At 45.9% G+C, this 16,739-nt stretch overlaps 1 gene segment (V, D, J or C); it reads left to right on the top strand.

The window, feature by feature from the left end:
- Positions 1-575: 575 nt before the first annotated feature.
- On the top strand, positions 576-16,139 carry LOC119960973. The segment is given in 5 exon segments: positions 576-746; positions 11,541-11,840; positions 12,266-12,577; positions 13,210-13,518; positions 15,694-16,139. Coding segments are annotated over 5 exon segments (1,356 nt in total).
- The last annotated feature ends 600 nt before the right edge of the window (positions 16,140-16,739 follow it).

A 16,739-nucleotide genomic window follows, 5' to 3' on the forward strand; every position in this document is an offset into this window, starting at 1 on the left:
TTTGTTCAAATTGGTGATCAGCGCCACAGCAGGATTTTCAACCTAAATGAGGCTAAATAAACACAATATTAGTTTAAAAAGGTATAAAAATCTTCCACTTATCTCTGTTGACCGACACGCTATATCTGCACAGAGGTTTAAAAGTGTTCTGATCCTCTTATAAATGTAATGACCAGGACAAGCTGAAATAACTCACCCATTCGCTCTTGGAAGAGACAGAGTTAGTTTTTGAGGGAGCAGTGAATTTAAATCTCTGTTTTTTAGTCAACAGTCTGCCGCAGTATTTGACACGCTGTGTCTCACTGTGATAACAGGGGCACAGCAGTTACTGTCAATACAAAAGCCCCTCAGCACTAATTCACTGAGGCTGGCTCAGTGCTCGCTTTTACAATCCAACTTAATTTACAGTGATGTATTACTGTCCAGCACTGACAAAATGATAAGAATTAATATGGAAATTTGGTGGTCGTTATTTAGTCACAGTTGGTGTTTTCAATAGCATTTCCATGTCTGAAATATAAAACATTCAGTCATTTGAAGAGAGAACGGTATCCACAAATATTAATATAATTTCCTGAAAATTAATCGTGAATTTTCTTTGCCGTTGGTTTGTGAATATTTAAAATAATGGTGGATTTCTGTCTATTTTGTGCAGGTGCGGTTATTGTATGGAGCAGCCCAGGGAATGTGACACTGTGACATCATGGGCTACTGGGGACAAGGCACCATGGTGACGGTGACTGCAGGTAAGAACCATTCCGTCATTTACCAACTGTTTTACTTGAGTATTTGTTTTATATTTTTCTGCATTTTCAAAATCTATTCGTTCACTGAAATGTGTTTTGGTGGATCATGTATTGCGATTTTGTTGCAATGTTTCATTTGATTCTGCTGAAAGGGGAATATAGAATCCCGCAGTTTCTTGGCAGAAAGATGCTGCTGAGGGATTCAGTCCCTGTTTGCTGTGATTTGATGTTTATTTGCTGAGGATACTGTGTGGCGGGGTTAGTTTAATTACAGAACGTGTGTTTTTACGATGTTTAATCTCGGTTCTATCTAATGTCTGCAGTTTGTACCGTCTTCTGCACAAGTGTTTGAGATCTAACCCAACATTGACAAAATGTGCTAAAGTTTCTCCATTATCTTATTGAATATGATCCGCTTACTGACAATGCTTATGTTATTATTCCATTTTTGTGTTTCATTTAATTCTTCATTCATTTGATGACATGAGGGTTTGGTGCATTCTAGTTTGAGATTTTCTTGCAATGTTGCATTTGGTTCTGTTGAAAGGGTTTGTAGAACTGAGCTGCTTCTCTATGGTGCTTCACTCGTTCGGTGATGTGTTTTGGTGTTTTTCTGCTGAGGAATGTTTTTGGGTGACTTTGAATCGGAAGATTTGTGAAACGGTTTGGCGTGTCAGTATTGTTTCAACTCGGTGACGCTGAGCGGTTACACGGTTTGTGATTGAATGCAGAGTATACGTGTTTGAAACTGCTTGGTGCAGGCTTGTAGGCAGAGAACAGGGAGGCTGTTTCTGCATCTTGAAAAAAAGGTGAAAATTGCAGATTAAACTAAGCCACGTTTTACGACAAAGCCTTTCCGAGCACAGGTTGTTGCTGCAATCACAGTTTGCCGTTTGTGCAATGTTTCATCTCCGTGGCATCTGATGGTTGCAGCTTTTACCATCTCCTGCAAACATTAAAAGCATTTAAATGTGTTTGAAAAATGACTCAATATGAAAAAATTGGTAAAGTTCCAATAATCTTTGTTGTTAATATTCCAGCTCCTCACAATGCTATTGCTGTTATTCCACATTTCTGTTTAGTTAATAATTCATACATTGGCGACGAGCTGTTTGCTAGATGTTTATATTTCTTGCAATATTAAGTTTGATCCAGTTCGATGTAGAATTGAGCTGCTCTCCATAAACGGGTTTCAGTCCTTCATTGATGTGATTTCGTGTTTTGTTCTTCTGACGAGATTGTGTATTGGGTGACTTTAAATGATTAAGATTGGTCAAACGGTTCAGCGTTTCTGCATTGTTTAAACTCGGTGACACTGAGCGGTTACACGTTTTCTGGTTGAATGCAAACAGTCTCGGCGTTTTGAAAATGCTTGAAGGGCGATTGTCGGGAGAAAACAGCCAGGCTTAAGAAAATAATCTAATAAAGATATATTGATGCATTTTGTAATTTTAACTGATGCTTCCAGATTAAACGAAATAATGACTGAAACGCCCATGCAGAACATAGTAACATTTATATAATTCAAACAATGCAATGCGGTGATACAACTCCATATTAACCAAGGGTTATTTTAGATTGATATAATTCATCATTAATCGCCTTTCACAATCATGCTGTGTTCCACACGAGGTTAACGTGGACCGGGCAGATTTCTAGGCTGGAAATACTTTGTAATTGCAGTTATTCTATTATTTCTGTGCCGCGGCAACCATATTATACCTTCACTGTAATGCGTAGTTGGATAGCGAGGTAATTATCGCTAATCTAACCTGAAACAGGGTTCTGAGATGTGGAAGTCGCTGCCAATCATGGAATTGTTCCGATGATTTTATTTATATTGTAGGAAAGTTCAGATTGCCTATGGCATTAGATTGAAAAGTAAAAGCTTGAATGTCAAACCGATTTATTTATTTACAAAAGGTTAACAATACCTCTGCATTTTATAATGACATCCTGTCTCCCACAGCTGTGCTCTACACACGATAGAATTATAGGAAGAACAAATGATAGGAAAGAAAGAATGATTATATCTTAGCTTTAGGCTTAAAATTTATTAAATGCTAAATTCAGCAACAAATTATCCACTCCACTTGCTCATAATGGGTGAGTTTTGGAAATGATTTGAATAAATATTACTGAGCTGTTCTCGTTATATTACATGGTGGTTAGCATCAATGCTTCACAGCTCCAGGGTCCCAGGTTCGATTCCCGGCTGGGTCACTGTCTGTGTGGAGTCTGCACATCCTCCCTGTGTGTGCGTGGGTTTCCTCCGGGTGCTCCGGTTTCCTCCCACAGTCCAAAGATGTGCGGGTTAGGTGGATTGGCCATGCTAAATTGCCCGTAGTGTAAGGTTGATGGGGGGATTGTTGGGTTACGGGTGTGCGGGTTGCGTGGGTTTAAAGTGGGGTGATCGTTGTTCGGCACAACATCGAGGGCCGAAGGGCCTGTTCTGTGCTGTACTGTTCTATGTTCTATGTTCTATTACTTTCTGAGAATAGATGGAGTTTATGATTTATCAATGTGTTCAGAAAGGCGCAGATTTTACACATTTGTAGGTCGAATAGAGCAATTTGAGTTAAAAATCAAATAAAATGTGAATAGAGTCAAGTAAATGTTAAGATGTTTCCATCAAGTAATTTGGAGTTTACTGTTCAACATTGTTTGATTGTCAGGTTGTTTTAATTACATCCAATGATTTCACAAAGCTCTGGGTAAAAACAAATAGGAGATTATTGAAAGCTATTTTTATTATATTTATTATTATAGTACAGATAATCTAATGAAGGATTAGCTGACAATTAACAATAACTTACAGTACAATATCAGTGAGAATTAATTCAACATAAATGACCTCCTACAATTGAGTTGTATCCTGGCGTGCAATATCTCAAAGGTTTTAAAGAGTTTTAATAATATCTGAAATGAATTTAGGAAACAATACATTTCTTTACACTGCTGTGTGCAGCTCAGTTCTTTTTCTGATTACATTCTTTTGCCCTGATTCTTTTGCTGATTACATTTAATTGTGATTTTAGATCATATCAGTGGGTAATGTGAATATGTTGTGGTTTGTTTTATTATTGCCCTGTCACTGAGTCTATGTGACGTCATTATCTGCCCTGAATCTGTAATATTTAATCTGTTTATTTTCAAGCGGAAACTACTTTTTGCCCAATTATCGAGATTTGAGACAGACAGGGAAAAGTAGTTAAAAGTCGAATACAATTTTGAAATTAATGTCAGTTTAATTTCAAATAAATTACTGAATTATTGTTGCCGAAAGTTGACCATTGATCAATTAGAATCAAACAGTTTGAATGGAATTGACAGATTGAACAGATCTATCTGTTGGGAACTCGACTGTTGCCATGTGTGTCTGTTCAGTTTCTGTGCGCGTTGCCATTGTGCTGGGACCAGGAAACTTCCTGACTGGTTCTGCTTCATTTTCCAGTATTTCAGGGAGTGCAGTTTGATCAATCTCTTCAATAAAACTTGTGTCTGTGAGAAATGTGAAAATGTTACTTGGTGTTTGATTAGGCGACTCAGAAAGGAGATTCCAAACCCAGATTGTGACAGTCAGAAAGAATTCAGCAACGCCAGACAGGCTGGAGAAGACGATCTGATTGGTTTTTTAAGCAGTGATATATTGGTCTTGGGAATTTTCGATTCGGCAATGCAGAGAGAGATTTATTGGGTTACATTCCGTGCTATGGCAGTCCTTGATATATTTAATGGGTCAGTGCAGCGGAGAATCCCTTGGCATTTTATTTTTAATCCTATCCTAGGATTTTAGAGGCGCTGGCAAGGCCCGAATTTATTATACATGCCTAAGTGTCCCCAGGGAAAGTTTAGATGTGAGGCATCCTCGAACAGCTGCAGTCCATGTGGTGGAGGGATATCCGCAATATTGTCAGGGAGAGAGTTCCAGAATTCTGACAAGGCGGCAGTGAAGGAATGGCGGTGTAGTCCTAAATCAGGATGGTGAGTGTCTTGGAAGGAATTTGCAGTGTTGGTGCACCCAATGCATCATGACAAACACATACATACTGTCACTGTCTCACACGCGCTTTCTCTCACATCCTCACACAAACTCATTCTCTCACACACATAATCATACACACTGTGCCTCACACACAATGACTCACAATCTCACTTTTAGACACATTGTGACGATCTCTCACACACACATTCGCTCACAGGTGCTCTCACTCACACACGCTCTATCTCAGACGCACTCTTTCACCAAATCTCTCTGACACACCTTGCTTCTCTCACACACTCTCAAACACACAGATCCTCTCTCTCCCTCACAAACATGCATAATCACTCTTCAAACACAGTATTTTTTCTTTCAGCCTCTCTCTCACACACATTCCCTCTTATACACACATACACAATATCTCAGACGCACACACACTCGCCAACACATTATTACTCTCTAACGCACTCTCACGCGTGCATCCTGGCACATGCCCTCTCTCTTATGGACACTGTCTAATTTCCTCTCTCTGACACACAATCCATCTCTCTTTCAGGCATGCAGTATCTCACACTCTATCTCACACATTCTCTCTCTCTGACACACACTCTCATACCCACATTCTTTCTCTCACACACTCCCTCTCTATCACAGACACACTAACTCAGACACACACTCCCGCACATAGTCTCACATCCATAATCGCTCTTCAAACAGAATCATTCCTTCTTTCACACACACAATCTCAAACATACTATCTCTCTCCCTTTCTCTCACACACACGTCCACAGACACACACACACGCACCCTGTCACACACATACATTCCGTCACCTGCTCCCTCTCATGCACACTGTGTCACGTGACTCTCTTACTGACAATCTCTCTCTTTCGCACATGCACACTCATACACAAACACACACATACTCGCACAAGCACTTATTTGTCTTTCACACACACTGGTAAATACATATCTCGTAAACACACTTTCTTCAATCAAACACAGACTTGTTCTGTGGCATACTCTATCACACGTTCTCAGAAACACACAAAGGCGCCCCTACATTCTGTTTCTCTCTGACACACGTGGTCTCTCTCTCTCACTGTCTTAGGTACACACCCACATGCTCTCTCATCTCTCTCACACACACTCAATCATACACACCCTATCTCGAACTCACGCACACAATCTCCCATTTCCACACACTCTCACACACCCTCACTCACACAACCTGATTCCCCCACCCTCACTCACACACCCTGATCCCCCCCACCCTAACACCCTCACTCACACACCCTCACTCGCACACCCTGATTCATCCACCCGAACACCCTCACTCACTCACACCCTCACCCACACAACCTCACTCACACACCCTCACTCACACACCCTCACTGACTCACACACTCACTCACTCACTCTCCTCACTCACACAACCTCACTCACACGCCCTCACACACCCTCACTGACTCACACACAGGCACTCACTCACTCCCCTCACTCACACCCTCACTCACTCACATCCCCTCACTCACACACCCTCACTGACTCACACACACTCACTCACCTCACTCACACAACCTCACTCACTTAACAACCTCACTCACTATAACACCCTCACTCACCATCACTCTCTCACACTCATTGACTCACTTGCTAGCCCAACCTAAATTGCTCACTCTCATTCAAACGCACTCATTCACACACCCTCAGTCCACCTTAGTCACTCACACTGATTCACTCACCCACCATCACTCACAGCCTCACACACCCACCCTCGCGCATCTTCACTAACCCTCAGTCACACAACCTCACTCAGTCACCCTCACTCATTCACCCTCAGTCACACACCTTCATACTACCCTCATCACCCACCCTCATTCATCCTCACTCACTCACACACCCTCACTCACTCTTCCTCGCTCGCCCAACCTTATTCACTCACCCATCCTCACTCTCTCAGCCTCATTCACTCACCTACCGACCCTCACTCACCTCCATTCATTCACCCACCCACGCACCGACCCTCACTCATCCTCATTCAATCTCTCAGCTCAACCAATCACCCATCCTCACTCACTCACCCACCCACCCTCACTTACCTTCATTCAGCAACTTACCCTCACTCAGTCACCCACCCTCATTAACACACTGACTCACCCACTCTCCCTCTCCCTCCCTCACTCACACAACCTCACTGATGCCCTCAATTACTCACCTCACTCACTCTCTCTCTCTCACTCACAGCCACCCTCAGTAAGCGACCCTAACTCAGCCCCATTCACTCAAAATCACACCCACCATCACTCGCCCATCCTCTCGCATTCACCCACCCTGACTCACTATCCTCACTCGTACAGCCTCACTCACACATCCTCACTCACACAGCCTCACACACACAGCCTCACTCACACAGCCTCACTCACACAGCCTCACACACACAGCCTCACTCTCACAGCATCACACACACACATCCTCACTCACACAGCCTCACTCACTACCATCACTCACACACCCTCACTCACACAGCCTCACTCACACAGCCTCACTCACACACCCTCACTCACGCAGCCTCATTCACACACTCTCACTCACACACCCTCACTCCAACAGCCTCACTCCCACAGCCTCACTCACACAGCCTCACTCACACACCCTCAATCACACAGCATCACTCACACACCCTCACTCACACACCCTCACTCACACACCCTCACTCACACAGCGTCACTCACACAGCCTTACTCACACAGCCTCACCCACACAGCCTCACTCACACACCCTCACTCACACAGCCTCACTCCCACACCCTCACTCACACACCCTCACTCACACACCCTCACTCCCACACCCTCACTCACACACCCTCACTCACACAGCCTCACTCACCCACCCTCACTCACACACCCTCACTCACACAGCCTCACTCACACACCCTCACTCACACAGCCTCACTCACACAGCCTCACTCACACACCCTCACTCACACAGCCTCACTCACTACCCTCACTCACACACCCTCACTCACACAGCCTCACTCACACAGCCTCACTCACACACCCTCACTCACACACCCTCACTCACACACCCTCACTCCCACAGCCTCACTCCCACAGCCTCACTCCCACAGCCTCACTCACACACCCTCACTCACACAGCCTCACTCACACACCCTCACTCACACACCCTCACTCACACAGCCTCACTCACACAACCTCACTCACACACCCTCACTCACACAGCCTCACTCACACAGCCTCACTCACACACCCTTACTCACACAGCCTCACTCACTACCCTCACTCACACACCCTCACTCACACAGCCTCACTCACACAGCCTCACTCACACACCCTCACTCACACACCCTCACTCACACACCCTCACTCACACACCCTCACTCACACCCTCACTCAAACAGCCTCACTCCCACACCCTCACTCACAGACCCTCACTCACACAGCCTCACTCACACAGCCTCACTCACACACCCTCACTCACACAGCCTCACTCACACAGCCTCACTCATACAGCCTCACTCACTACCCTCACTCACACAGCCTCACTCACACACCCTCACTCACACACCCTCACTCACACAGCCTCACTCACCCACCCTCACTCACACACCCTCACTCACACACCCTCACTCACACACCCTCACTCACACACCCTCACTCACTACCCTCACTCACACAGCCTCACTCATACAGCCTTACTCACACAGCCTCTCTCACACACCCTCACTCATACAGCCTCACTCACAAGGCGTCTCTCACCCACCATTTCCCATACGCCTTCACTCACAATCTCACCCATCCTCATTCACACACCCTCACTCATGTTCCCTCATACACCCTCACTCAGCCACCCTCACTTACACACACTCATGCACCCACCCTCTTTCACCCACTCTCACTCATCCTCACACCCTCACCCACTCTCATTCACTTACCTTCACTCACGCACCCTCACTTACTCACACTCACTCACCCTCACACTCACCCTCATTAACTCACTCACCCAACCTCATTCAATTACCCTCATTCTCTAACGTTCACTCACTCATGCACCCACTCTCATTCACTCACCCTCACTCACCTAAACACTGTCAGGTACACTCCTGGCTCTCTCATCCACACTCACCCTCACTCATTCACCCTCACTCATTCTCCCTCACTCATTCACCCTCACTCATTCACCCTCACTCATTCACCCTCACTCATTCACTCTCACTCATTCACCCTCACTCAATCACCCTCACTCATTCACCCTGACTCATTCACGCTCACTCATTCTCCCTCACTCAATCACCCTCACTCATTCACCCTCACTCAATCACCCACACTCATTCACCATCACTCAATCACCCTCACTCAATCACCCTCACTCAATCACCCTTACTCAATTACTGTCACTCAATCACCCTCACTCATTCAACCTCACTCATTCAACCTCACTAATCCACTTTCATTCATTCACCCTCACTCACCCACCCTCACTCAGTCACCTTTGCTCAGGTTCACTGCACACCTTCACTCACAAACTGACCCTCCCAGCCTCACTCAGCCAGCCTCACTTATTCTCCACCTCTCACTCACTGCCCCGCACCCATCCAGACCCATCCACCCTCAGTGACACACCCTCAACCATTTACACTCACTCCATCAACCACCCATTCTCTCCCACTCATCCACACTCCCACCGTTACTCAGGTGCTCACTCACCCGCACTCACTCTCCAACCCTCACTAAGTTACTCACTCACCCGCACTCATTCTCCTACCTTCACAGTTACTCACTCACCCGCACTCACTCTCCTATCCTCACTCAGTTACTCACTCACTCACACTCACTCTCCTACCCTCATTCAGTTACTCACACCCGCACTCACTCTCCTACCTTCACTCAGTTACTCACTCACCCGCACTCACTCTCCTACCCTCACTCAGTTACTCACACCCGCACTCACTCTCCTACCCTCACTAAGTTACTCACTCACCCACACTCCCTCTCCTACCCTCACTCAGTTACTCACTCACCCACACTCACTCTCCTACCCTCACTCAGCTACCCACTCACCCACACTCACTCTCCTACCCTCACTCACTCACCCACACTCAATCTCCTACCCTCACTCACTTACTCACTCATCCTCTCTCACTGATGCTCAGGAAATGGGCAAGGGAGCGTCTGCAACGGGGGAGGAATAGAGAACTGGAGCGAAACTGATGACGAGTGGCGCCCGATTGTGGCTGCATAACACGGGATTGCCGGGAGCCGGAGGGAAGTGCAGACAGCCGGGGGAAGGGGCAGAGAGCCGGGGGGAGGAGCAGAGAGCCGGGGGGTGGAGCAGAGAGCCGGGGGAAGGGGCAGAGAGCCGGGGGAAGGGGCACAGAGCTGGGGAAGGTGCCGAGAGCCGGGGGAAGGAGCAGAGAGCCGGAAGAAATCCATGGAGTGGGTCATAAGCGATAAGAATCGGGGTAAAGCGAACCGTGCTGGTGAAAAGCTCAGAAAGCCCGCACAAAGTGCCAGGAACCGGGAAAAGCACAAAGAACTGGGAAAAGTGCAGCACACATGGGCAAAACACAAAGAGCAGTAAGACAATGCAGAGTCGAGAGAAAGTGCAGAGATGCGGAGGAAAGCGCAGAGCGCCGTGAAAAAGAGCAGAGAGCTAAAAGAAAGTGAAGGGACCAGGAGAAAGGTACAGAAATCCAGCGGGAACCGCAGAGAGATGGGGGACGCACAGGGAGCGCGGGGCGGGGTGCGGGGGGATTGCAGACAGCCCGGTCTCAGTGACAGGCGGAATGTGAAATTAACTGCACAATCAACACAGGCAGGAGCTTATTGAATGGGGAGGAGACTCGACAGACCGAATGGCCGCCTCCCGCTGTTAATGTGCAGGATCCTAAAATTAGAGAATGTTGCAACTACTCAAATGTAGAGTTTTATTGTAATTATATAAATGTGCATTCAGTTTACTGGACTGTGACGTACACAGCTCAGTTAGCTGGATTGTGACGTACACAGCTCAGTTAGCTGGATTCTGACGTACGCAGCTCAGTTAGCTGGATTGTGACGTACACAGCGCAGTCAACTGGATTGTGACGTACACAGCTCAGTCAGCTGGATTGTGACATACACAACTCAGTCAGCTGGATTGTGACGTGCACAGCTCAGTCAGCTGGACTGTGACGTACACAGCTCATTTAGCTGGACTTTGACGTACACAACTCAGTCAGCTGGACTTTGACGTACACAGCTCAGTTAGCTGGTTTGTGACGTACACAGCTCAGTCAGCTGGGCGGCTGGTTCGTAATGAAGATCAATCCCAGCAGCGCGGGTTCAATTGCTGCACCGGCTGAGGTTATTCATAAAGACCCCCATTCTCAACCTTTGCCCTGGCCTGAGGTGTGGTGACCCTCAGGTTAAATCACCACCAGTCAGCTCTCAAAAGGAGAGAGCAGACTCCAGGACTATGGGACATTACATTTTGTTTTACATGATGGCTGACATAATGGGGAAAATCATCCGCTCTTCGCTTTCAATCCAATGCAAATTACATCATTCAGATTACATCAAAATGTTGTTTTATGCCACTTGATAGAGACGGAGAAAGATGTGAGTTTCTAATGAGGGGCAAACAGGTGTTGGTTCTCAAATGATAGAACTAATACAAGCTGAAATGTGGATGTAGCATTTGTTAGGAAAATGTTGGAATAACGCATAGTTCTCGTCAAATTTTGAAATGTTTGGTTACTGAATAAATACAATCCCACAGTCTAACTTGTTGAATGGGCCATTCTCTCCCAGCGACACCGTCTCCGCCCACTCTCTACAGCCTGGTCTCCTCCTGTCAGCAACACAACACCGACGGCTCCGTGACCTTCGGCTGTTTGGCGATGGACTACTCCCCAGAAATCACCAGCCTCACCTGGAAGAAAGATGGGCAGCTGATCACCACTGGAGTTAAGAAATACCCGTCAGTGAGAAACAAGAAGGGAACCTACACCCTGAGCAGCCAGTTAACCATCACCGAGTCAGAGGGGGGATGCAGCAAAATCAGCTGTGAGGTTCGACACAGCGGCTCAGACAAGAGCATTGGAATGAAATGTAAGTGTTGTAGAAACTGTGAGAATTAAGAAACTTATGAATACCTTGTATAGGGTCTTGGATATAACTCATTTGTAATACTCTGCATAGTCCTGATCCATGGGAAATCTTGCTTCCTATCTATTGGCCACAAAAATGTTAAAGTATATGAACTAATTTTGTTTGTTATCAATTTATTCTGTAAGAACATAAGAACATAAGAACTAGGAGCAGGAGTAGGCCATCTGGCCCCTCGAGCCTGCTCCGCCATTCAATTAGATCATGGCTGATCTTTTGTGGACTCAGCTCCACTTTCCGGCCCGAACACCATAACCCTTAATCCCTTTATTCTTCAAAAAACTATCTATCTTTACCTTAAAAACATGTAATGAAGGAGCCTCAACTGTTTCACTGGGTAAGAAATGTCTAACTTGTGTTTCTTGAAGGTCCTCTACCTGACATCCATCCAAATGTTCTCCTCACCGTGAGTTCCAATGAAGAAATCTCAAGCAAGAAATTTGCAACCATGGTCTGTTCAATTAACGATTTCCAGCCAAAGTCAATCACGGTGAAGTGGCTGAAGAATGGACAACCCATGGGTTCAGGAATTGTCACCTCTCCCGCCTGTGAAGTGAACGGGAACTTCTCGGCGAGCAGTCGGCTGACAGTCTCCGCTGGGGAATGGTTCAGCAAAGCGGTCTATACCTGCCAGGTCACTCATCAAGAGGTCACCCAAAGTCACAACGTCACCGCGTCTGGTAAGAGACACAAACAGAGGAAACAATAAATCAGCCTGCATTCTGATGTTAATCCAAATCAGGAATTTACTGAAGTTACTGCAAAGCACAGAATAACTTCTAATTTACTGCCATGTAGTTTGTGTTTCATTCTGATGGAAAGCTGCATTAGGATTGCTCATCATTCAGGATTTGATCAGTATAGAAATAAATGTTTCCCTAAATGTTTCACTAAAAAGTTATTTAGTGAGTGAGGTGGCCTTGATATCAGCTTTATCCTGAGACCACTGATTATATTTGAGAGTCAGTGGGTGTTTGAAACACTTTACTGATAACAGCTCAGGGACGAAAGTGTTGGAAAGTTCATCCAACCTGTTTATGGATCAGCCTTCAGTACTTCGTTCCTGAGATCAGGACTGGAGTATTGAGAATGCTGCAATACTGATTTGTTAGAATGGTTCGGGTCTGACTGTATTTCAAAATGAGAATAGTTTACACTGATCAAACTGGTTTTCCATTGTGTATAGAAGATTACTGGCGACCTTTAGAAGTTTCGAAGTTGATTTATTCCCATTGAGTGAGTTCAGGCTGAATCCTTCTGTCCTGATTCTGAAGATGAAACTTGGGTTGATTTCTACTTTTTTCATTCACAGATCCTTCCGTTTGCACTGATGCCTCAGTAACAATACAGCCACCACCAATAGAACAGGTCTTGCTGGAGGCGACTGTAACCTTATCCTGCGTCATTTCGAATGCTCCTTATGGAGTCAACGTGTCCTGGAGTGAAGCGAAGAAGCCGCTGAAATCAGAGATTGCCGAGCAGCCTGGGGCAGATACTGAGAGTGTGGTCAGCAAATTAAACATCTCGACACAAGCCTGGCTGAGTGGGGCTGTGTTTGACTGTGTGGCGAGCCATCAGGACCTGCCAACTCCTTTAAGAATTTCAATCCACAAAAAAATAGGTGAGCGGTGAGATTGAAGCAATAAGTGAGTCATTGTGTCTATTTCTAGTGTCAGTGCAGCGGTCAGTATTTAGTATTCAGTGTATTTATGGTCCATTCATAGAATCATAGAATTTACAGCGCAGAAGGAGGCCATTCGGCCCATCGGCCCATCTTGGAAAGAGCACCCTACCCAAGGTCAACACCTCCACCCTATCCCCATAACCCAGTAATCCCACCCAACACTAAGGCCAATTTTGGACGCTAAGGGCAATTTAGCATGGCCAATCCACATAACCTGCACATTTTTGGACTGTGGGAGGAAACCGGAGCACCCGGAGGAAACCCACGCACACACGGGGAGGATGTGCAGACTCCGCACAGACAGTGACCCAAGCCGGAATCGACCCTGGGACCCTGGATCTGTGAAGCAATTGTGCTAACCACCGTGCTGCCCTTTTTTTAGAAGGAGAGGGCAGGGCTTTCATAAGTAACCACTGCCGATATGAGAATCAAGAACCAGCTGTCCAACCCACTGAACTAAAGAGGACGCCGAATCTAGGAACCAGCCAGGAGGCGAACCTGGAATCTCCTGATTCATAGTCAGACACGTTATCCATTGCGCCATGGGTAATTCCACTAACTAAACACTCTGGGTGTTTAGAGTTAAAGGGGGAAATTGATATGCAGATGAATGAAACCCAACAGTGATATTGGGTTTAGATGGAGCGAGACCATAGACCACAAAACGTAGGAGCAGATGTAGGCCATTGGGCCCATCAACACTGATCCAGCCTTCAGTGAGATCATGACTGATCTGATGTGATAATCTTCAACTCCTCTTTGCCGCCTTATCCACATGTTTCTTGACGCCGTTACTGATTTAAAATATGTCTGTCTCAACACTGAACAACCCAGAATCTACAGCCCCCTGCGTTAAATAATTCCACAGCTTCACTACCCTCTGAGAGAGGAAATTCCTTCTCATCTCTGTCTGAAATGGGCGAACCCTTACTTTGTGATCATGCACTCTGCTCCTAGACGCTCTCACAGGGGAAAACAATCTCACAGCGTCTATCCCAAGAAGCTCCCTGAGAATCTTTCATATCTCAATTAGGCCGTCTTTATTCCTCTAAACTCCAATAAGTACAGCCCAGCCTACTTAAACTCTCCCCATAAGAAACTCCCTCCATACTCGGGATCAACCTCGTGATCCTTCTCTGGACTGCCTTCAAAACCAATCTGTCTTCCTTAGATAAGGGCACCAAAGCTATTCAAAGTATATCAGGTGCAGACTAACTCATGCTTTGTATAATTCTAGCCAGACTTCCTCATTTTTATATTCTATTCCCTTTGAAATAAATGTCAACATTCAATTTGTCTACATATTACCTGCAGAACTTGCTTTGTGCGGTTTCTGCACGAGGACCCCCAATTCCCTCGTTACCTCAGTTTTCTACAGTCTTTATCCATCTAAATAATATTCCGTTATGTTCTTCCTCCTCCCAAAGTGTCTAACCTCACATTCTCTGTCCCTCCGTGGATTTTCTGTAATCTTCACCACTTGCCTTTCTACCTATTTTTTGTCATCTGCAAACGTGGGAATCATAGATTTGTTTATTAAACACCGTTTTGAAATTCATGTATATTACATCTACTGCCCCCCCCCCCCCTCTCTCTCGCCTTCTCGTTATCACCTTAAATAAGGGCAATAAGGTTTTCAGACATGATTTACCCTTCACGAAGCCGCACTGACTCTGTTGATTATATTGAGTATTTCTAAATGCTCAGCTATTGGATTAGTTATAATGGAATCGAACCGTTTTCCACGGACCGATGTTTTTTTGTCACCCTCCCCTTTGAATAAGGGTGTTACATTGGCAGTTTTCCAATCCTCTTGGGGTAAGGTGGGAGGAGCCTGGTGTGGAGTTTATACACCAGCACAGAACAGTTGGGCCGAATGGCCTGTTCCCCTGCTGTACACTTTCTGAAACTTTCGAATCCAACATCCGTAAATTCTCAGGGAAAAGGATTGTGTCCACCTCTGCTCAGAGGTGGGAACCCGGACAGATCCCAGAGTGGAAAATGGAAACCTTTAAATTCCAACACAAAACACATTTCTCCCACATCTAACCCGCGGTTCCATTGTCTCCGGAATTCCCCATTTTATTGACATTTATTGTACATTTTCTGCAGATCCCAATCCGCGGGAACCGTCCGTCTCTGTCCTCCTGCCCTCGGCTGAAGACGTCTCCGCTCAGAGATTCGTCTCCCTCAGCTGCTTAGTGAGAGGTTTCTCCCCCCGAGAGATCTTCGTCAAGTGGACCGTCAATGACAAGCCGGTGAATCCCGGGAACTACAAGAACACCGAGGTGATGGCGGAGAACGGCAATAGCTCCTTCTTCATGTACAGCCTGTTATCCATTGCAGCGGAGGAGTGGGCCAGCGGCGCTTCTTACTCCTGTGTGGTGGGACATGAAGCCATCCCCTTGAAGATCATCAACAGAACGGTTGATAAATCCAGCGGTAAACCCAGTTTTGTGAACATTTCCCTCGCTCTGATGGACACCGTTAATTCATGTCAATGAGAATCTATTGCATTTCGAACTCAAATAAAAATAATAAAGGTTTTTTTCCTCCAATTGTGATTTAAATGTACAGCCGCTTAATTAATGGTGCTTCCACTTTGCTGATATTAGATCTGTTCAATGAGACCCGGATTTCTACAGGTCTCAGCCCCAAGTCTGATACAACCAGAGCTCCCAGCTCAGATACACCCTGGGTTAGAGACAGAGTAAAACTCATTCATTCCAGGATTCAGCAAAATATCTTCATTGACTTTCCTCCAGCTGAGGAGAAATCGGACAATTCCCCATTTCAGACAAACAAACCACCACATTTAGATCTCGGTGTTCCTGCTGCTCTCATTGTCCATCCCTTTAAAATTAATGTCAGCTTTAAGTTGCTGCATCAGACCCACTGGGAACTGAATTGAGGGTCACACAGAAACATGGACCAACAATCGCCAGTCAAAGAGAGGGGGAAGTGAAATTGTTAATCCACTGTACCCGCACTTTCCCAACAGAGAGAGGGGGAGGGGCATTAGTTAATCCACTGTACCCCCACTTCCCCAACAGAGAGAGGGGGAGGGGCATTAGTTAATCCACTGTACCCCCACTTCCCCAACAGAGTGAGGGGGAGGGGCATTAGTTAATCCACTGTACACCCACTTCCCCAACAGA

This window comes from Scyliorhinus canicula, unplaced genomic scaffold (genome assembly GCF_902713615.1).
Source record: "Scyliorhinus canicula unplaced genomic scaffold, sScyCan1.1, whole genome shotgun sequence".
Lineage (NCBI taxonomy): Eukaryota > Metazoa > Chordata > Chondrichthyes > Carcharhiniformes > Scyliorhinidae > Scyliorhinus > Scyliorhinus canicula.